This window comes from Anopheles arabiensis, chromosome 3 (assembly GCF_016920715.1).
Source record: "Anopheles arabiensis isolate DONGOLA chromosome 3, AaraD3, whole genome shotgun sequence".
Lineage (NCBI taxonomy): Eukaryota > Metazoa > Arthropoda > Insecta > Diptera > Culicidae > Anopheles > Anopheles arabiensis.
The window spans coordinates 62,678,997-62,702,664 of NC_053518.1; the positions used below are offsets into that span (position 1 = coordinate 62,678,997).

The window sequence follows — 23,668 nt, forward strand, 5'->3', positions numbered from 1 at the left end:
CTTGGTTTTTAAAGGTTATTTAAGATTTAAGATTTACATCAGTATGGCTCAAAAGTAGCATCATCGATATTTAACGGTTCTGCAATGTACAGTAAGAACTGTTCAGGAAGTTACAAGGTTAACACATTTGTAAGAACAAATATGAACAAATAGGTGTTTGAGTAATGGATGTTGCCCCTGAACGTGTAGAGTTTGAAAATAATTCGAAATTTGAGGACATCCGGTAGATTTTACCGGGCCTTAACTAGTCTCTATTATAAAATTCTAGTAAAGGCTGATCAGCGTTACTTTCCAGCGGTAGCTTGGATGTTTTTGCTTACTTTACATCCATACAATGGCAACCACATCGACTATAGAAAACGCAACGCTGACTTAGTTTTTGGTATTTTGAAACGTATGGAGAACAATGATACAAATTACAGTCAGAATTGAATAATTGAACTTTTTTCCGTGGTCTTTTTCTATGCATGGGCCTAATTTTTGGTTTAAGCAAAGCTAAAGAATGTCTTCTACTACATGTAAGTAAAATGTTCCAATCAGTGGTCCAAAGAACTGGATCCGGATGTATGAAAACGTTGCGATAACATTTATACGAAAAAGTAACTGAAACAAATAACCTTCTTTTAGGAGTAACAGAACATGCCGGTCTATACAGGCTTTCGATACTTAGTACCACTTAGCCGGATAGTTAATCCTTGATTAGGGCGACGGTCCATGGGACGGTCCATGGGACGGGCATGTTATTAAAATGTCCGAGTTGACGATAGTACCGCCGAACCCCTCGATGCAACAAGAGATAAAAATAGGAAAATTGGACTGGGTGGTTCGATTAGTGAATCAGATTCAGGTACTATTCATGTCCCGAAATATATAAGGAAGCAGTATCTGGGCTAGGAATCAGGATCTGTTCCATGACAGACATGGAATCTTACAGGGTTTACCAAGTCACTTTGCGATGTGAGCTGCACAATTCATCTCACTTGAGACGTATTTCTATTTTGACGTGCTGCTTCATTTGGCCCGATATAATTTTCTATTCCGCTGCATTCATTTTCATCCATTATATGAAGCCTTTTCACAGGGGATGTTAGCTGGAGCCGTCCGCGATGTTTACATTTTTTCAAAATAAATGTTTGGGCTTTTAGTGCTGATTTGTGATACAAGTATGTTGTTTAACAAAGTATAGAAGTTTATCTTTGCTCCGCTGTAGCATTCTAGCCGAAAATGGGTTATTCATTGAGTTATTAGCAGATTTGACTGAGCAGGTTCAACTGCTAATATCTCAACGAATAATCCATTTTTCGGCTAGAAATCGCTAACAAATAAACATTGTTAAACAACTACTGTATCACAAATCAGCTAAACAAAAATTTATTTGAAAAATGCGCAGACGGCTTCATCCTGTGCTTCATATGGATGAAATAATGCGCGCTAATCGGGCCAAATGAAGTAGCACGTCAGAATAGAAATACGTCTCAAGTGAATGAATGCTCACATCGGTGACAAACCTGTAATCATTTCAAGGATCAGTAGGGGGTTCTGTTCCAGTACCGAAATGTATATGTTGCAAGATCTGCATGGAGTCAGGATCAGTTCCAGGACCGTTATGGGTTCAGTGTAGGTTCTGGTGTGGGTTTGGGATCAATTCCAAGGCCGGTACGGTTTTTGGAGCTGTTATACCGATATATATATACAATTTCAGTACCGGTAGGGTAAAAATATCAATGTAAGGGTACAAATGTACTTTAATAGATTTAAAGTGTCAGGAAGGTAAATTTATGAATATTTTAACAGAAAGCAATGGGAATATGTTTTATCTTCGCAATCACAAGCATTTTAACCATCAAACACAACAAATCTACGAAAAAAAGTATATTTTTGTGACTGCTTCGTTGTACCTATAATGGTGGTATGGTTCCTATAGTCGTAGTATTGTGTTACTATCGTGTTGGTAAACAAAGATACCTAAAAACTGAGTATAATACACACGGAACTTAGTTTGAAGCTGTTTTCAAATGAATAGTAAGAATCACATCCATAATATTGTTTTCTTACATAATTTTATCGTAAAAATGTATTAAGTGTGATTAGTGATTGAAGTATTAACTAAAAAACTTTATAACTGTAGTCTTTAAAAACCAGTAAGAGTAAGCTTGATTCGAAGTCGGTTATTCACTCAGTTGAATATACGAATTTTTGACTTTTTTGGTAAATTACTTACAGGAAACTCATTTCCGTTGCTTATTTTAGTGTAAACAATACGAAATGTTAACAATAACGCGGAAAAAAAATCTAAAATGTTTTGTTTTTACTAATTTTATAATTATGACCACTTTAGCAACATGGCTGTTTTTTGTACCTATAATGGCACTATGGTAAAAAAAAACAAATAAAAATGCGAAAATATGGTCCAAAGGCAATAAATATTAGTAAATCAATAACATTTCACGAAAGTTGTGTTAAAAAAATAATAATTGCATTGTTATGTGATCATTTAAAACGTTAGCAAAAATATGAGTTTTGAAATCCTAAGGATTTTGGAAGAATGTTGACACATTTCACAAAATATGTTGTGTTTCTATCACTGCAATGGAATGGCCAAATTTAACTTTTATACCCTTTTTTTAAAAGAACAGAGAACATTAAACAATGAAATAAATAAGTGAATTGCTCTTAATAATCTTATTATCACATTTTAGAGCCATACTACCACTATTGTTACTACACCACTATAGGTACGTTTACCCTATAGGGTCAAGATATTTTTCAGATCCGGTATGGGAATGGGATCAACTTCCCGACCGGAATGGATCAGGATCAGTAAAAAGGATCAGTAAGGGATTAGGATCAGTAAGGGGTTAGGATCAGTTCCACGATCAGGTTCATGACTAATTATAATACCTATACGGGAATGGAATCAGTTCCAGCACCAGAATAAGTTCTATAAAATTTCAGGATTACATGGGTTCGGGATTGATGCATCACTTGGAATTAAAAACCACATGGAATTAGCGTTGTATTTTAAGAAATCCGTTGCCTGCAGGTTATTATATACCCCAGAAATTATCTTGCATAACCCTGTAACCGGGCCAAATTAACTAGTTTAAACAAATAAACTCGCAGGCTGATGAAATACAAGGCAGGAAAAATGCTAGTCAGGTAGGCAAAATGGTTAAGAATTAAATAATTAAATACTCAGTCTTCCCAAATAACTCACCTATTTTACTGGTTCCAAAGAAATCAACGGATGATAACAAAAATGGAAACGTGTAGTAATTTTCAGGCAGCTGAACAAACTGGTTATACCAGATAAATTGTCATTGCCAAGAATAGATACAGTATTCAATCAGCTATGGAGAGCAAAATATAATTATGTGATATAAAAGCCTTTAGCCACCCTATAGCGTTACTGCTGGTATAGGCGTTACAATACCATTGCGCTATAGTGGTAGCGCTGATGGAGCGGAAACGTAGATCACTCTCACTTGATACGCCGAACAGTAAAGACACGTTAAGGAGATTTTTCAAATTACTAATAGTTTAGTTAGGTTAAATTAGGTTTAAGTTAGGTTAAGCATCTAATGTTACAATAAAATAACAATTATATATTAACATCCTTGATCTCATGTATGGATTCCATCAAATACCTTTAGAAAATGATTCAAGAAAATTTACAGCTGTAGATAATATTAATGATAGATTAGACCCATTAAAAAATCTAATACCAAAACCAAACCCATAGCGGTCCAGAAAACAGATCTATAAGCCATTTTGGTTCAGGAACTGATCATAATCTCATGCCGGTATTGTACCTATTACCGAATCTATAACAGTCTAGGAACCGATACTGGACCCACACTGGTTCTGGAATCAATAATGAAATCATACTCGTTCTGGCAAACAGACTGATCACGGTGTTCGAACGGCAATCGAAAGGACCAGCAGGCTTCAAATGGAACAACAAAATATTGTCAACTAACTAAAAGAGATGCACGGTTAATCGATTTCTTGAATCTTTTTAAATATACAACACGAATAAAAATGTTAAAAATCTAATCTTTTTAGTCAACCTTAATCAAAAATAAAAATAATCTTTTGGTCGTTCAATTTTTAACCCCAAAGTTGACAAATTCAATCATAACCAATATAATTTGTTTAACTTCCAATTATGGTGTTTTTGATTATTTTGGCCAGAAATAGTCAAACAAAGTTTTATAAAGTGCCTTACTCAGGATGCTCAGAAAGATTGACTATAGAATGAGATCAAAGTTTTAAGTCTATTTTGAGAACTGGTATTGGTCCGCTGGAGAACTGTAGAACTGGTCCACAGTATTTACAAGATATCTGCAAACATAGTGAATTTAATGAGCCACTGTATCTACTCTGCTACTATTTTGTGATATCACTTTCAACAAGATTAAATAACCCGGAGGTAGAACAACACTAATAAAACATACCTTAAATGATTCAATATTTTTGGGATGTATTTTTTCAATGCATTTTATTGTTTTTTTTTAAATATTTTTCATGTATTCATTTCATTTGTTTAGCTCCATTTTGCTGTTGTTTGGTATGCATTCCGTCAGGTCTTTAGCATTCCGTTCTTTCTCGTTCCCCCTCTTTAATGTTATATATCTATGACTTTATTTGTAATCATCAATAACAATGTACAGTAAAATCAATAAGTTTTCATATCATTTTTATTTTGTTCGAGTTGTTTGAAGAACGAAACGATTTGTTGTTATTGCGCACGTAAGCTATCCCATTTCACATTTACCTTCTTTTGCAGATGTTTCTATTCTGCTTTCACCCGTGTTAATGAGGTGTTTATGTGCGGTGTTCCGTTTAAACTTTACTTGTATTACTTATTACTCGGTATGGGTAGAAGTTATTTAATTCGTCTTGTGTGCAATGATACATAGTACGCAATCATCGCCCTAACGTACTAAAACCGCGAATGCAAATGGCGAATGTGAGAGGAGATCGCATGTTGTTGCCGGTTGAATGTACATCGTCTCGAAGCCATCCAGTTGCAATGTCCGAGTGTCGGTAATACTACACCCCTTGGTACTCGGTAATAGTGCTGGGTGAACTGCAAACCGTAAACTGCCATTTTAACCAAGCTCGGATGCCTAATGTCGCATCATTGGGTTGGTATGGTTATTTTTAAAAGATTTTTCCTCTCTTTATTATCATCGTCCTCTGTATCGCTTGGTTTTGCACGTGTTGTTAGTGCTTTTTAGAACTTTTTTCACTGTCACTTCTATTTGCTTTATTAACTTTTGTGTTCAAATTTCGCTAACTTTTTTGTTGTGGATGAATTAAATCGTTTCTTATATTGTGTGTTTGTGTGTATTCCTTTATGAACTACTATTAGTTTAGACTAGATATAACCATTCTTACTATCTTTGTTCTCTTTGAACTCTTCGAAAGTTGTTCTTAAATTTATTTTTGTTTTGTTTTTTTTGTCTCATTTTTTCATTTATAGTTTTGGTTCCTTCGTGTGAAGTTTGATTTAGTTTGTTAAATGTTGAAAGGAATTCCTTCGCTGTTAAATTTTGTGATGAGTGTTTTTTTTTCTCTCAGAAACGCTATAAAAAAAGTTACAATAAGGCTCAAACTAACACGCTGAATAAATAAACACTTCTAATTTGATAATGAAATGCAAAAAAGAGGAAAGATTAAGATAGAATATGATAGTACTTCAAGAAACAAGAACATTCAAATATATGCTTTCTTGTTGTTATCTTGTTACCTTTTCTACATTGTTGCAGCGCACTTTTCGCTCAACAGAACAAGAGGTAAAACGTATTCCGTTTAAAAATGTATTTCATATAGGGTGGGTTACAATCTCTTTTTCATGCTTTCCTGTTTTAAAGGGGGAGGAAGGGGGGGCTCTATCTTACATTCCCTGGGTTTTTTGTGTAATATGTAAGTGTATGCACTGTTTACCGTTAAGTGTTGTGTATTATGTTTTTTAGCCCTTATCCGAAACGCAGGCTAAATTGCATATTACTGTTCCCGCGTTGCTGTGATACTAATACACTAATAAGACTCATTCTTTGCATTACTATCGCTTGCGCTTTGGTAAAGTTCGAGCAACACTTTGGCGTTTATTAAATGTTTCACGACACTTCATCACACACGCTAAAACAAACAAGCTCTCAAGGGATGGTCTTAAGTAGAGGTGTTTATTTTAAGGTGTATAATGTCTGTTTTTTTTGTAAGTACATGTGTTTGTGTATATGTTTGTGTGTAAAATCCATTCGAAGATATACCACCTATATCCACTTGCATGCACAACGATCCTGTTATATAGAGAAAGGACGAAGGAAAGCAAAACATCAACATCTCCTAGATGTGCGGACAAACGCGCCTTGCAACAAGACGTTCAATTCTAAGTAGATATCTTCACTCGGATTTGAATACAAACACTTACACTGACACACAAACAGGCGTGTGTGTTTCTGTTTTTTTTTTAATCATTCATAGCTTTATTTTGTAACAAGGTTTTTGTGTGTCCATGTGTCCAGGTGTGAGTGAGTGTTATGTCACGTTTCCCTTGCTAAACCCTAACTTAATATCGTATCCGTTTTGTTTAAAGATATACATACGTTTTGAATGTGATTTGGTTGTTTTTTCTTCTGTGTTTTGTTTATTTAATTACTCTTCTATTCCTATGATACAAACTTAAACCAGAGAAAACATGTGAAATTCTTGCATGTGTTTGCTCTCGCCACGTGCGGTTTAACACATGTGTGCCTCTTACTTTGCGATGTTATTTCTGCAGTTTGAAACAACTTCTGTATTGCCAGCCTGTGTACCGCCCTGTTCTTATTACTGTTTTCCACTCTTTTTTGTTGTGCACCAGCACCAAGGGATTGTTTTAGTTTCGAAGGCTTTTAGTGACCAGTAGCTAAATGGGAGCACACATACACACACACGTCCTCTGTACCGCATCCCAAAAGCTAGTGGAAGGAAAACATCTTATTAACATTTTTCTCTCTTTTTTTTTTATTCTAACATAAGACACGACAAGAAAGTGAACAAATTTTGGAGGAAGGTTTGGGGGTACTGAAGTGTTCGAGGAACTCCGGCGGGGAGATAGGGACTGGCACGACTGACCGGCTAGGGAGGATATACACACATACACTAACGTACAAGAGAGATTTACAGTTCGAGAGTGTCGAGAGGAGAGCTGGGTTATTTAGTGTTCTCTACTCGTTAAAGCTTGATTTTGTTTGTTTTTTTTTTAACTTTTAACTATATATCGACAGTACGAATTTTCTGCCACGGGGGGGTGGAGGACTTCCTCATTTATACCGGGAAGCAGACAGCTCGGGGACTATCGAACCCAGAAGGTGGGGAAGGAAGAAAAAGGCGATGGTGGAGTAGGGTAGCGATCACTATTGGTTGTTAAAAAAAATCGGTCCTCTGGAAGATTTTACAATGTAAACAATTATAAGAAATTATCTGAAAACGAAACTGTCGGCAGTCGTCAATATAGCGCATGGTAAAGGCACGGTGAGCGCCAAAAGCTTGACAGGAGCATTAAGTTCCTCGTAATGTATAAAATGTGTAATAAAATCTGACATTAACCAACATTACATCAAATACTAATATTCTCAATCTACATATCTGCAACGGTAACTAACACAGTTGGCAATCCTCATTGACATTAAGTCATGTTACCTCTAACTCCGTGGTGACAACAAGGATTAATTTGCATGGTTTTATGAAACAAAAGCATTACTACAACAGCGGATGAGATATTACAATAGAGGCGCATGATTAAACTCAGCATAGTAGTCCTAATCGGTCGAATACAGTTAAGAAACTTCCTCGAAATCATTACAAAATCACAATAAATGTCACCGTGCCTCTAGAAAACCAGCGGTAAATGAAAGTGTCTAACATAGGGAAGGGAATATCTGGGAATATAATTCCCCGTAGAAACGCATTCACTCGCCATGATTTTGAACCAAACGGTTTGTAAACATCTGAGTAACGCACCAATTGTACACATATTAAGGTAGTGTCGCTCGGATAAAGTGTTTATAAGTCATTGTCTTAGCTCAATGAAAAGGCAAACTGAGAGGAACATCTACATATCAAGTAGTGCAATTACAACGTACTGTTTCATTGCTTGCGGTTGTATTTGGTACGCTGGCTTATGGTTGTTGTTTTTTCAGTTGCTTTTTTCACCTCGATAAAATCTTCCTCTGGTATGGTTTGCACCTCCTGGTATGGTTGTTTGTTATTTCTACATTCGTAGATATCATTTTTGTTTTAGCCCTTTTTATCGTTTATCTCGAATTACGCCTCGTACGCACCATTGCTCCACATCTAGATACTCTAGAGTTTAATGTTATTACTGTTATGAAGTGTTACAACTGAAAACGCATTTATGCGCGCTGGATGTGGCTGGATGTGGTGAGTGGTAAACGTACAGTAGTGTCCACTTTATCGACACACCGCATACCATTTATTGAGTACGCATACCAGGTAGAATGTGTGTATGTTTGTTGTTGTTATTTTCACTTCTACTGAACAAAACTCTAACAATGCATGCGCGAAACACAATCGTCTAAATAGTAAGAGGGCGTGAACACCGCTTCCCTTAAACATAACTTAACCAACGTAACGCATCCAAAACGGGTAACGAACAGTAACGCACCAATGTGCTAACGATTCCTAAGTAAACAATGCTTTTCTCCCCTCTACCGATCGAAAGAGTAGAGTGTGGCTGGGAGGGGGGAGAGATAAGCCAACGTTGCTGTGGAACACACACGCAACAAACAAACGTCAGAAACGTCATAATAAATAGTATTACCGTACGACTACTACTAATAATGTCACTAATTGCTTCTTATCGCTCCCAACCCCCACTTGCTTCTCCAAACCCCTGGCTGAGTTCCGCTCCGTTTGATTATCTCTACCGAGACGGGTGACATCGAGGCCCGAGTTCTGCATTACAGCCCCAAGTTTTTTTTTTTTCATTTATCTATACTATGTAAGTAAACATGCCCCTTTAATACTTTCTTGACTAACCGCGAGTGCGAATATTTTACATTACAATCTTATTTCGTAAGAGCCATATCCCATATACTGGAAGAAGAAGTAGCAAAAACAAAAAGACATGCCTGCCACTTATGACGCAATGTCACAAAAATGGGAAATTGTTTTAGGGGACCATCGAAGAATCGGAACCAAAATGAGGTCAATGGGGTTTCTTTGCTTCACAGCGAGATGTACATTTGCGCAAAAGGGAGAACACATAGATTGTGAGCAGCACTTGAGGGAGAGTGAAGAAAGTGGATGACAAAGTAACTAAATCTTTGTTCCCATTAATCCAGACCAGAAAACTACAGTATCGGAATACTCTACTGATATATCGTAAGCGACGCCATTTATAATGGGATGAAAGAAGAACAGATGCTTAAAGTCCGCTCGTACAGGACACCTCACTTCGGAGGATGGCGTAATGCCGCGGTGCGAATGGGAAAGGGATGTATCATCGAGTTGGTTTAAGTTCTTTGACTTTGGTGTTACGCTTTCTTTACTTACATCATGTAAGTTTTCTTATTTTTTTGTTTGCTTTGTTTTAATTTTTTATTTCAAGTACGTGCTAGTTTGCTTCCATAGTGCGTTTGTTCACTGTTAGCAGAACGCTTTCGTTTTGCATGTTTTTTGGTAAGTGTGCATGGGTTTTAATTAGCTCATCCGAATGTTCATATTTCCCCAAACAAATGATTACGACTCCCTCCTTGTATTTTCCATCGCACAACTCCGTCTGTGTGTCGTGCGCAACACACTGGTCACTACCGAGTGTTATTAAACTATTGTAGATACTATCTCGGATCTAGTACTTGAAATATTTCACTTGCAACACGGTAATTCTCCTTGTTCACTACCATTAGCCCCTCCTTTTCGATTTGCTAGCGTTAAAGAATCGAGAATCGAAACTTGTTGTCATTAAAATGCCTTTATTTACTGCAATTAACTACATTCAAACGATGTTGCGGTCAACTTTTCCACTGTTTGTTTGGTTGGTTGGTTATTTTTTTGTTTTCGGTAAGTTCTGGTTTTGCATTATTTTTTTTTTAGTTTGTTTCCCCCATTCAAGTTTCGGGTGTTGTTGCCGTTGTAAGATGTTACATGATAACTTTTTAAGGGCGTGGGTGTGTTTTTGGTTTCCTTTATTGCGAAGGAGGATAACTATACTTTTATTTTAGTTTTATTTTATTTTATCATTTGGTTGGCTCCGTTTTGGTTGTTTGTGGTATTCAACACACGTTCGCTCGCTCTAATACGCACACATTTTTGTTTTGTTTTGTTTTGGTTTTCGGTAACAATTTCGACATACTGATCTCGACATAGTCGATCTGCAACACATGCTCACATGCGCAATCAACTTTACTGGCCACGTGTATATCGCTTTGCTTCCTTCGGTCGCGTTGTATGGACTAGCCGCGATCGATCGGTCGTTCAAATTTTTATAAACAAAACTCTGTGCAATTGTAATAAACGTCAACGTACGTACACGGGTTGGTTGGTTGGGTGTAGTGTGGCTGTTGTTTTATATGATTAATTATCTTCTCTTTCGAGTTTTGCCTTCTTTTCCGGCTGGTATCCACTCCATTGTCTCGATATCTTGTGTATTGCACTAGATTGTTATAGTATGTTTGTGTGTGTGTGTGTATCTGTGTACTTTATACTTATGCTATCACTAAGTAAAGTGCTGTATCTCTTACTTATAGAAATAGAAATTTGTCACTTTAAGTGTAACTGGTAGTGTTTGCTTCCGAACGATCCTCCCGAGCTTCCGATTCCCGCTTTCCCATCCCGCGCGCGCTCGCGCACTCCCGTGGGGAAGCTGCGTGGGGGGTGGGACGACAGAAAGTATGACCGAGTGCGGCCGGTTTACTTTCTTAAAAGGCTACTACTGTATACTTATCGCTATTACTCCTCTCTCCTGGCTACTGAACAGAACGAACCGGAGACACTGGCTCCTAATCCTAATGAAACACAAAAACCGAGAACGGACAACGATTGTTTCGAAGAAACTGTAACTAACATGATTTCGACGCTTACAAACACACACTCTCTCTCTCTCTCTCTCACACACACACACACGCACGCACGCACAATGATTCTCACGCACACACACACACACACACACACACATTTCAACACACACGTAGCGCTCAAGGTGTTACCACATTTGTTGCAACTCTGTCCCAAGCAATCAAAGTCGGCCGAAATATGGCGTTTGAACATAATGAACCAACTCTTCTTCCAGGTAGTTCTTCGAACTCTGAAGTCTGAGAGGCATGAAATGTCCGATGACGTCACTCGCTCATATAGCTAAAACGACAGAATCTTTTGAGATTTGATCTCTGATCGATGCTGTCCGAAAAAGCAGAATGATAGCAACAGCAGTCTAATGTTAACTAAACAGCATATTTTGACGACATTAAACCATCGGCGCAGAGTTACATCCGATATGGGATTACATATGGGATGGTGGGGTCATTTCTAGCTCAATCCTCGAGAGCGTGCGATTCCACCACCATCAGACAGACGAAACGACAAAGTCATTGCAAACAAAATGGTCCAACTTTCAAACGGGGAAGCGACAAACACCCGCAATTCAACGCACACAACTGATCACGACATTCCAGCATGCAGACCATTTCACCTGGCAGCACCACGCACAAACTATCACAGATCTTCTCTCTTATCTCTCTCTCTCTCGTGCTAAACACGCCACAATCCACGCTGCACTTTCAACCGTTTGCTGCTTCCAGCCGTATCGCTTCCCTCTTCATCGACGGATATACACAGGAGAGGGGAAAAGTGGCAGAAGGATAAAGGTCCTGATATCCAATTGTCTGGTCCAATTCCACACTCTACTACTGCACGGTCCCTCTTCTACTACCCAATCAAAAGGTATCCCTCCGATGTGTTGTTCCTACCGTTGCTCTTGGTTGTACCACTGTGCTCACCCGCATCCGTTCCCGAATGTGACCTCACACAACGCGCTTCTCCTCTTCGCCAGTGTCTGCCGATTGCTCGCGAAAGTGCTTCATTTCTTCTGCTTTCAATGCTTTGCTCGGGCCACATTAAGGTGGTAGGTGTGCCAAAACTGAAAACCGTTCACCATTCACCGACCGAAACACTGGTGCCGGACCGGAACCGAAAACTGTACCTAACTTCTCAAAAACCCGTATGTGAATGTTGCGAAACGGACTCTTAGCTTCCTTGCCTACTATTTAATTCGTAATTTTCACCTCTCTCTCTCTCTTTCTATCCAAAAACGAGTCAACTTTGATTGCTTCTTTTGTTTCCCAATGGATTTTTCCGTTCTATTCTTATTCTTTTCCGCTTAACTAGTCTGTCGCATTTGATGGGGGGTTTTATATTTAAAATAAGTTAGTAGTGCACTAGTACTAATCCTAGATAGCAAATGGGGGAAGAGTGTGTGAGGAGGGAAGGAGTGAATCTTGCTTAACTATCAATCGATTCGATTTTTGATTCATCAATGTATGTGTGTGTGTATTTGTGTATGTGCGTGTGAAAGAGTGCACATGTGTACGTGTTTTTGTGTCCTTGATTATTTCTACCACCTGACAGAGAGTTCCTTTCTTTGCGTATCAACGCTCTTCTCATCAGCATTCAAATCTTCCTCAACACTCTTTTTCTATACACTCTTTCGACATTTTCCATCGTCCTTGCTTTAGTGGTTGTCCTGTGACGTTCGCGCCCCGTATCGTGACGTTTTTCTTTTTTGTTTGTTTGTTTCATTAATAATAAGATGTGTAACATAGAACTTTTCCTTTCTTGTATAATTAATTTTTCCATTAGCCTACACACGTGTTCGAACAAAAACATCAAACGGTACACAATAATACTCTCTCGATAAATTGTTCTGTGTTTATCGTTTTTTGCACATGTTTTGTTTCGTTTAAATTAAATTGTTATGCTCGCTATGTTCTGCTTTTTTCCTTTTCTTCGGCTTTGTTTTGTTTGTTTGTGATTTTTTGTTCATGCTGATAACAATTTAATGCATCTGCTTCAAACGAATCCGTGCATTTAACTATCTCTTTTCGTACTATTTTTTTGTTTACTTCTTCATTTTAAGTTGCTATTGCTCAACACTTTCGCTACCAAAACGATCGGTTAGGATACCTTTTGGAATCCTTACGCACTGTTTTCTATCGCAACTGCCGACTGTTTTAACTGGAACGCGCACTGCTCTCCGTCTGTGACACCGTCGTACGTGGTTCGTCGTGCCGCAAAAGCTCGATAAAGTGACACGCAGAGGCGGTTACGATCGCAGGGAGCAAATATCGAAGCGTGCGCCAACAACAACGACCATCGATCATCGGAGCAATCAAGAACGCAAGTGCGGCACGCGCGCATTGCCTTATCCTAGTTTCCTGTTCCGCGAAATGGAGAAGATGCGCGTTCACTTTCTACTGGCTCTAGGTCTCGCAGTGGAATCATTGTGTGTGTATGTTTTTCATTATAAAACTATTAAACTTTGCCTTCTGTTGTTGCTGCTGCTGTTGCTGATACTGCTGATACTTGCCGCTGCTGCTGTTGCTGTGCCCCGCTGCCTCTGCTCATCCCCTTGATGCAGTGTACTGCTTCTGCCTTACTAATATGGTTTGTTTTTGGTTCTTTTTAAATACGACTGCGGCAGCGGTCGTGGGGATTGCACCTGTACAACAGTAGTTCGGCCGCCACTACCGGTGCATTGTTTCTATACAGCTGAAGCATCATTTAGAGCCGTGCGCGCTCGCGCTCTAAGGTACCGTGTGTGTTTGTGTATTTCTCTGTGTGTTTCTGTGTCTAGTAACGCTTCCTCACAGTCTCCTAGCCAACATGTTCGGCGACGGCCTAGGGCGATCGGCGCGTGATCTATCTCGGTTTAAATGGATCGCGCGACGCCACCACCCGTGTGACACACAAAGCTTTCTACAACGCGGTTCACCCACACCCTGAGTGTATGTGTGTGTGTTTATGTGTGAGTTTTTGTTCGAATTGTTTACTCCGTTCTACTGTTCTCAGCTCATTCTGTCTCAGGATTAACTCATCTCCTCATCTCATCATCTCATCATGTTATACATTCAAGAGCAAAGGAAGGAATCTGATTTTAGACTGTTGTCGATTTTGTCCATACCGCGAATTTCTCTGTAAGAAATTAAAAAAGAAAGGAAAGTTGAGAGAGACATTTCAGTAAAATTTAGGCAGACGATTTTTGATTCTTTTTTTTCTTTTCGGGTGGGAGTGGAGCTTGGCGAGGATGGAGAGCGGATGTTATTCGGGTTAGGATGTTAGAAAGAGCGGGGAACATATATTTTAGTTTGTTTCGTTTGAACAAACCGGATCATAGGGAAAACGGATTAGATTAGCTCAGGAGGGACTGGGAAAGTTGTATATGCAGAAGAAGAGATAGGGTTGGATAGTTTGTGAAAGCGGTACAGAGCAGAAAGGTTTATATATTTGTTGTGTATTTATATTAGAAAAGATTACAAACAGGAAGGAGATTACGAGGGGGTATTACGATCGTGGACAATCATGCAACCGCGAATCTCCTTCGAGCGTGCGCTTGAAAAATAGAATCAGCGAAGAACAGAGAGAAGAAGAAGAGAAGAAGAAGATGGAGAAAAAGAGTAAAAAGAGAGATAGAAGTAGAAAAATGGTAAAACCAGAGGAAAAGAGTAGCATAAAAGAAGCAAACGAAAAAAAAAGAAAAATAAAAGAGAAAAAATAAAAGAAATAGGAAGGAGGAAGAAAATGCGTGTAGGAATGGAGGGAAGACACTATGAAGATTCATAAAGGAAGATCGCAAAACAAAGTGTGGTGCATTAGTGAGTTATGGATGATTTTTTTTGCAATCTCATTTGGAACGTGGGAAACAAACACGGTTTGTGTGTGAACTCCATCTTGCGGAGTAATATAGTTATAGTAATCATGTTGAAATACAATCAAACAAAGCTATTTTCGTAAGATTTTACTGTGCATAAACAACTCGTTTTAAAATACAAGGTAAGTAGTAAATCGGTGCTGTACATAGGATGAAACAGTGTTATCCATGTCGGTAGCAAAGAGGTAAAACTTTTGGGTGCAACATTGTATTATTGAAACCTAAAATGGTTCCTTAGAGAATAGTTTTCCAATTTTTGTTTCATTACTTTTGCTTTTTTTAGATGCTTGATAAAAGAGCAATGTATTACAATTTGAGGATGTTCTACACAAAGGGACACAAACAAACGCAAATGCTAGTAGTAGTGGTCAATCGAATTGAATTATAATATACAACATTTGAGAATAATTATTTATAATATACAGGTCTCGAATTCGCGAAAAGTAAAAAAAATGTTTAAAACTGTTTTCTGTTCTTCAAATGCACTAGCTATACTGAAATAAAACTATTCGGGCTATTTTCATCGAGACGATTGGCGATTAAACGCCATATTTCACATTGTTTATCATCCAAATCAAACATTTCGTTCCAATGAGAAGATTACACCAAGCCGAGTAGAAAACAGATAGATGTAGCAAAAACGATGAAGAGAGAGAGAGAAAGATAAAGAGTGTTATCAGTATAAAAGTTTTGGAAGAAACAAAGGTGGCCAAGCAGCAATGTTTTTAAGTAGTACAGAAAAGAAAGGGGAAAAAAGAAGAGATCAAAGGGTGGAAAAGCGTTGTACGGGATATTACTTGGAAGGAATGTTTAATGGGATAGAAAATAAGAACAGCGAAATAACAGGTTTAACTAAATAAAGTAGAAACAGATTTCCATTATTTTTTTTTTTCATTTCTAGCAAGTTACAAGTTGTGGGTATAAAATGGGGTATTTATATCGTCTTTTTAGTATGTGTTTCTTTGTTTTGTAGTTTTTTTGATTTGCTGTTGTTTCATTTATTGCTTTCATTGTGGTGTGTATTATTCTTCCGCCTTGTACAACAAATACACTACACACAATGTTGCGTTGTAATGTATTGGTGAAGGGAACCAACCTGAAAGCTAACAAATGACACTCACACTGTCCACAGTTGTTCAATGTTAGAAACGTTACGCCATTTCGCAAAATCCATATTGACAAAACAACCAATTCGACATTACGTAAGAAATGAAGACATAATTCGAACAAATCGAATCATACGATAAATATGGAAGTATAACGGAAGTGTTTATTCGCTAAATCTTTACATTGAGCGAACTAAACTCAGTATTGCAATGTGTGTCAAAGACAAGACAAGAAGATTACGCAGAAAACGTAAACAACAGACAAACAAAAAGTTTTCAGTTTTGACGAACACAGAGACAATCATTAGGTTGAAATAAGACAAAAGTTATAAACAGAGGGAAACGAAAGAAAACTAAATAGTACAGGAAGGTAGAAGGGAAACGACAGATCGAAAACATGAACGCTACAAAGGGGTAAGGGAAAGTGTGAAAGTACACATAGAAAGGAGCTAATAACTTAAAGAAACTAAACATTGACAACGATAAATGAAAAAATAAGAAAAAAAGACAATTAACAATGTAATAAGAAAAAGAGATAAAAGAGAGATTTAGAGAGAATAAAAAAAAGAAAATTTCAACAAAACCAAGACAAAACAAAATATCAGAGAGCAACGTTACATGGAAAGAGAGACACATTGACAGAAAGGGTAGAGACTGACTAACAATACATCGAATTGTTGTTTTGTAGAGACACTTATGTTGTAAAGAAATAAATGTTTTGTTGCATATTGTTTGGACGATTTGTGTTTGTGTGCGTGTGTCGGTGTGTCTTTGAGTTTGTGTCGTAATGTAATGTAAGAACTGCTTTCAGAGTGTGTTGAAAGTTGAAACTGATAATGAAGAAATAGTAGTAAAAGAGTAGCACATGTTGGGAGGAAGAATCAAACAACGTAAAAATCGTAACAAGAATCGTTATGCCCGCGATACGGATGGAGATGGAACTATATCCCGGGCAGCCAAAAACTCCCCACAGGAATGGGTCCTCGCTCCAATCTCGCATTGATGAAGCAACGGCTCCAAAGAAGACAAATAAAAAGAATTACCCTAATAGCCATATTTTTGGTTTCTTTCTTGTTTTGCAGCAAAAAGGGCCTGCTTTCCTTCGTAAAGGCGGGTTCGTACATTGGTAAGTAAATTTTAATTTTAATACTATCACGCGCATTTATTATTGAAGCATTAATTAAAGAAAAGGCTGAACTTTTTTCCTTGCATTGATTACTGTTGCAAACTTAATGGGTGCAAACAACAACAAAAAAAACAAACACATTCATTCATTCATTACTAACAAACGGAAGAGAAAAGGTAAGGCAACGATATAATTGCATTAGTAACAACAAACGGTTTGGTGGGGAACAAAATCGAACAACAGAGTCTAAAATATGGACAAGCAATATTAATGACATATTATTATTACTGATTCACGCCATAACCCACGAACTGTGTGTGTTGGTGTTGTGACGTGTTCTAATACTATGCTTTTAGGGTAGGTGTTTGTGTTTATGTGCGCGTGTTTGTTTGTAATTGTGGGTGTATGTGTCATCTTACAACTAAACAGAACGGGTTCTACGTCTAATAAACTATTCATAGCTATAATAGCTAGCTGGATATTACATCTTTGTAGAAGAGATGCGCACCTCTCCTCTAATTGCGCCACCCTTTGCGCAGTGTGCAGTGGTGGTTAGTGTAGTATGGAATAGAGCGAAGAAGAGCAGTAACAACGATAACGGAAGTATTTTCAGTAGTGATCAGTAGTAACACAGCTACTACACGCTACTCTAAGATGTAGTATTACTTTTTCTTCTTTCGTTTCGTTTTGGTTCTATTACAAGGTTTAGTCACTATCACTGCAAAACAGAGGCGCACTACAACAACAGAACGGCAGAGAGAGAGCTAGAGTTGCGTATCTTGCACCAAGCATCGTGCTTCGCACGGTTCGGCCATTAGAGAGAGAGCAGCACGCAACAGAAGAGGTTAAAAACAGGCACAGGCAGGCAGGCATTTCGGACGATGTTTTCCTCGGCTCGGGATGAAGGGATGTGTTCCACCGCGGACACTTGTGCAGCGTGTTCCCCTAGTCCAAGAGAGTTCAGAAGAGATAAAGAGCACACTTCGCATGTGTGAGTGTGGTAGCAGCTGCTCTTTTGTGGGTTCATCAGATTGCCAGGAACTTGGGATTTGGTCAGCCAGACGGCGAGTTACTGCAAATGCATATCTAAGAGAGCACACACACACACATACGGTCGATATGGAAGTTTTAATTGTGGGATAACCGAAACATCGAACCATCATCGTCATCATCATCATCATCCTTGCGCAAACAGGAGAACAAGCGGCTCAACAGGCTCTACTGCATATCCGCGACTACTGACGAACTAGGCAATAAACATACAACAGGCGGCACAGGCACACTAGGGGCGCTAGATGAATAGGGCACAAGCGGAATGTACACTGGGTGGGGCGTGAGACAACAGGTGGACACAAAACTAAACAAATTGCACGTGATGTTTGGTACACACCACACGCTTGCATACTGATTCATCCGAGCATTCATCATCCACCGGGCCGGAGAAAGGGTGCACAACCACACGTGTAGATACGTATAGACATTTCACAAACATTTCGAATTTAAACAATAGTTTGATGGGTTTTTTTCTGATTACAGTTTACGTACACAACAAGAAACTCACACTACTAATGTGGGGTGGTGTGGGATGATCTTGTGGGTTCTACGACTACAGTGATTTGGAAACGTGTTTCGGTGTTCGGAGGGAGTGTGAGTGGTTTGACTTACACAACAACAAAAAAACATGAAAAGAACGCTATGCAAAATGTCTATGACTTGCTATGTGGAACTATGATAGGAGTCGGATCCTACTACAGAAACTAACATTGCACCAATGAAACGAGTTTGTTAAACAATAAAAACGAGTCGATGATCTCTACGCACGTGTACGCTAATGAATGTAGCGAACGAAAAACAGGAACAAACTTAAAACATGTTTGTATAATACATTCACCCACAATCGAGAGGCTCAAACGAGAGCGGTACGCCACCACCACCGGTGGAAACGGGTTAAATCCTTTTTAAAGGCTATAATCACAGTACAAGGAGTAATAGTGGGCAAAGACAGTGCCTTCAACAATACACCACCACACACATACATTCCATTGAACATCATCTTTAAAGCACATTACGACCCAACAACCCTTAATGCATCGCCACGATTTAAAAGGAAATTACTATGTAACATTTGACCACATACACACATTGTGCGTATGTTGCTTATCCTTTTGTTTTTTTTTTTGTTAAAGTGATACTTAATTAACTTCCGCTTATTCACACACACACACGCATCCATGGCATTCTCGTCAGTGTGCGCACACATGCAGACAGAACACATACAAGAGACGAAACAGAAACGTAAAAAAACATAAACATACAAACGAGCGAACGTGTTAACACTGTACACAGCAGCAGTTCATCCCTATCAGCCGCTATCAGGATTGGTACGATGCGTTTTTTTTGTTTTTGTTTTTGTTTTTTTGCCTAATTGTTCGTCATTTTCGCTACAGCATATGGGAGTTTTTGTTTTTGTTCTTCTCATTCACTAATTTCCGTTTCCTGTCACCATCATCACCGACCAGCGCACCATCACCCATCCACTCACTCGTTCTTCGTTCCTTGTGTGCTGTTGTGTGTTGAAATGTGTTGTACTGGTGTGTATGTGCACGAGTGTGTGCGTGTTTAACTTGTTCTGCTTGTTCTGTATTTTTCTTCTTTGGTTCTTTCAACAGCTACTGTTGCCTGTTATGTACTTGTTATTTCCTAGTTTTTCTTCCATTTTTCTCGTTAGATATCCTTTGTATAATACTTGATAGTTCTTTTCTTCTTCTGCATTATTTTCTTGTAAGACTTCAGCTCAGCCTATAAGTGTAGTGGAGAAAGCTGCGGCAGCTGTCTGCGGTTAGTAGTAGTAGTAGTAGTTGTTGTGAGTGAGGTGAGTCTGTTTCCAGTTTCTAAAAATAAAAAACTTTACAAATATTAATACAACAACACAAAAATTCACAAAAAATATTAAATAAAAAGATACATTATTTTGGCACTACTTGTAGCTTAGGCTAGCTGAAAAAAGACGAAAAAAAAGGTTAAATTAAATGAAAACACATACATAATAAATAAAATCAAAAGAAAACAAAATAGTAAGTAAGAAAGGAAGAACATTTATACAAATTGGAGACATCAACATATGAGGTAAGGAAGGAAAACGGGGACAACTCCAAGAATAAAGACAACCACTTATCGCAATTCCTTACTGTTAAGAGCGACAACTAGCAAAGTGAAAGAAACACATCATTCCACGGGAAAGAAAAGAAAGAGAGAAAAAACAGAAAATTAATATAATCGTTTAAACAACCGCCAACCCAACAGGACGCAGGCAACATGAGAACAACGGAATGTAAAACAAAGTACTGGGAAACGAGCATACAACAGCAATAGGAACAAAACCATGGAGAACAGAATCCACCCACAGGCGCATACACACACACATGTTAAACACCAGGGCCGAATTTGGAGTGAGCTGGCATTGTGTTATACTACAACTACACGGGTATAGACAAGGTTCGACCCTTTATTTAAGCTCGTAACATTGTTCCTGACGCAATTAATACAAGCGGCATTCAAGACTGGACCACTGCGGGTGTCTGCTATATGTGTGTGTGTGTATGCTGCTGCTACTGCTGCTGCTAGTTGCAAAGTTAGAAAATTGAATTCACCTGCCTGTTCCTATTATTCGTTACACAAACCACGGTTAAAGAGCAATTGAGGGAGAAGAATAAATTCTTAGAAGGAAGTAACACAAATCAGGACAGGGAGGGACACAACATTCACACGGCATTCCTACAGTGGCGCGCAATGGGCTGGATATTACTGTGCAGCAGATACGAGGTGCGCGGCGTATGCGTTCGTTTTGAGAGCCACATTATGGTTGTTTGTTTCATTTTATTTCATTTGCTATATTCAAAACACACTGTATTTTTTTACAAAGTATACTAAATCGAAAGTAAACTAAAATATAAAAAAGACTTCCTGCGTTAGTAGTCTCCAGACGGAGGAGGTGGCTGATGGGGAGCGTTGCGTTAAGCGCGCGGAGGATTTTGCCGTTATATGTTTATTTTTCAACTTTTTTCCAAACCCGGACGGGAGGTGGTTGGACTACAACATTATTACATTCATTCATTGATCGCATCCCCTCCATCGAGCCCTCTCCCTCCTATCGTCAAGCGCGGGCGCAAGTGTGCTGCTTGTGTTTACATGCAAGAATTGTAAATAATATTAGCGTACGATAAAACCAGGGAGGGCGAGCGGACGGTTGCGACGCACTATTACATGGGAAAAAATGGGGTATCTCAGGAGGGGCATACTAAATTTCCGGGCGGCATAATTATATTAGTGGTTTATAGATAAATAAATAATAATTACAGATGCATTTTGCTATTGCTCTCTCGCGCGCGCAGGACGACATGTATGCTCGGGCGCAACATGTATGCAACACCAACAAAAAATAGATATCCTGATTTAATAACACAAAAATGTAACGCTTTCCGCTTAAGCTTTCTCTCATTCATTTGTTTCCTGTGTTAACGCATTCGTTTTCTCTTTCTCTCTCTCTCTATCTACTTTTGCGTACACATGTTATCGCCTGTTGTGTTTGATCTCACTGCAGCCATATCTTATTAAACTACTAAAAACACAACGTGCACCGGGGCGGGATAGATTAATCATTAATCGTTAATTAAGGATTAAAACTTAAACTAAAGTAACAACAACATGTAACAACATCAAATCAAGGAAGGCGCTATCATCGGAAGTACATAAAGGAATGGAGCGGGATAGGGATATAGGAGGAGGTGTGCAGTAGTCTAGCTGCATGTCGCTTTTCTACTTAACAATTCCAAGCCCGGAGGTTATAGGATTTTTTTTTCGTTCTTTCGTTGCTTTATGCTAATTGTCTCTCACTTTATATCCTTACACGCTGCAATTAGACACGCGTTCTAGTCATTCAATCCTGTCGGGTTTTTGCCAAACCACGTGACACGTGTGAAAAAAGTGTTCTGGCACAGTGCATTGATGAATCGATTGAATCGATTGCGGTATCAAAGCACATTGGGTCGTAATACTTCATTGCATAATGACCGTTAGGTTAGATCGTTCTTACTCTCTTTGAGCTAACTAGCAATAAGGACTGTTCGTACGGTTTTCAACTACCAGTTAAGACAATTGCTTAAAAATAATACGGTTGCAAAACCACCCTGGACTCTACTTAGCTGGCTGTTTCTACCTGTAAATGAAATCTGTCACAAACCTTCTATTTGTGAGAAACTGAGGGAACCTCCTAAAACTGATCAAAACTGCTTACTGGGCAATGGGCAAAAAATAACAGGATATTTGCGGTGAAAGAACCTACAACCCCCGGTGAAAGATGTCTTAAGATCACCTCAAAGAAGCTGGATAACCAATAGAATGCACCTTAATGCCTCTCTCTCTTTTCTTTTCTCTCTCATACCGATCGTGCGATTATATACTGAGAGCAACAACAATCATAACATACTAAAGAAAAACATTCTATTAACAATGCGTACACAGAGACAAACTAAATGACACACGCACACACTTGTACACACACATTTTTTTTTTTTGCAGAATTTACCAATTATTTTGAATATAAAAATATACACACTAGCAAAACACGGTGCCGGCAAAACACAAAATCATATCATTTTAAACAGAACCAAAGAGAAACAAACTGAAATAGTTAAACGTTTAAGCTCAAGGAACACAACTTTAATGGAGAAAAAACGATAAATTGCTTAACTAAACGAAAGTGTATGCGCAGAAAGAAGGAAATCAAACTCAGCTACAGTGTGTAAATTGTTTGCTTTTCCTCACCAATGTGAACACATTTTACAGCAGTTTGAGCTTTTTTTTATCTCTTTAATCGTCCCTTATTGTTTCACGCATCACGCAAGACGAAGAAGATTATCGCATTGTCCAAGGGTGAACAATCAATGAACCCATCAGGACGACTGCGACAGTATTCGCGCGGGTGGACTACGGAAAATTCCTGTTTGTGCGTTAAGTTTAGAAACGAGCTTTATTTCAACAAAATACAACCAAAGTTTTCCTACACTCGTGAGTTGTCGTCCAATGCGTTTGATAGTAGTCGGTAAGTTTTGTTAAACGAAACTTGTCGGTGTTTTTCTCTGTTGGCAACAAGTAGTAACCGCATTGCACTGTGTTTTGGAAATTAAATGGACCCATGCAGTATTTTGTTTTCCTTTTCTTTAAAATGAAGGCACATTTCATGCCCTAAAGAAAGCAAACCCAAATGCAATAAAAGCCTGTGATGTAAAAACTCAGTAGCTACAGTAGGAATTCAATACGTTAACGCTTTATAGTTGCTATGCTTGTTAGATGGATGTTCGATAGTTGGCTGAAGGTTGAACTTAAAAGCAACCTCCGGTTGATATAAAAACGCGGAAAAAACATGGGGAAAACCGTACCAATTAATATAAGTACGAATTCGACAGTTGGCACAGGCAATCCAACCTCTACGGGTGAAGTCAG

General features: G+C 38.5%; 1 protein-coding gene across 28 annotated transcripts in view; it reads right to left on the reverse strand.

The window, feature by feature from the left end:
• Positions 1-4,682: 4,682 nt before the first annotated feature.
• The window catches only part of LOC120900070 (plasma membrane calcium-transporting ATPase 1), a 65,578-nt gene continuing 46,592 nt past the window's right edge, over positions 4,683-23,668 (reverse strand). For 23 of the 28 annotated variants that reach the window (XM_040306619.1, XM_040306618.1, XM_040306616.1 and 20 more), the window contains one exon: positions 4,683-14,199. In XM_040306619.1, coding sequence (XP_040162553.1) covers positions 14,162-14,199 — 38 coding nt within the window. In that variant the 3' untranslated portion in view covers positions 4,683-14,161. Of the gene's footprint in view, positions 14,200-17,675; positions 18,254-21,005 lie in introns of those variants that run through there. The other 5 variants (XM_040306621.1, XM_040306617.1, XM_040306614.1 and 2 more) reach the window with 2 other exon arrangements.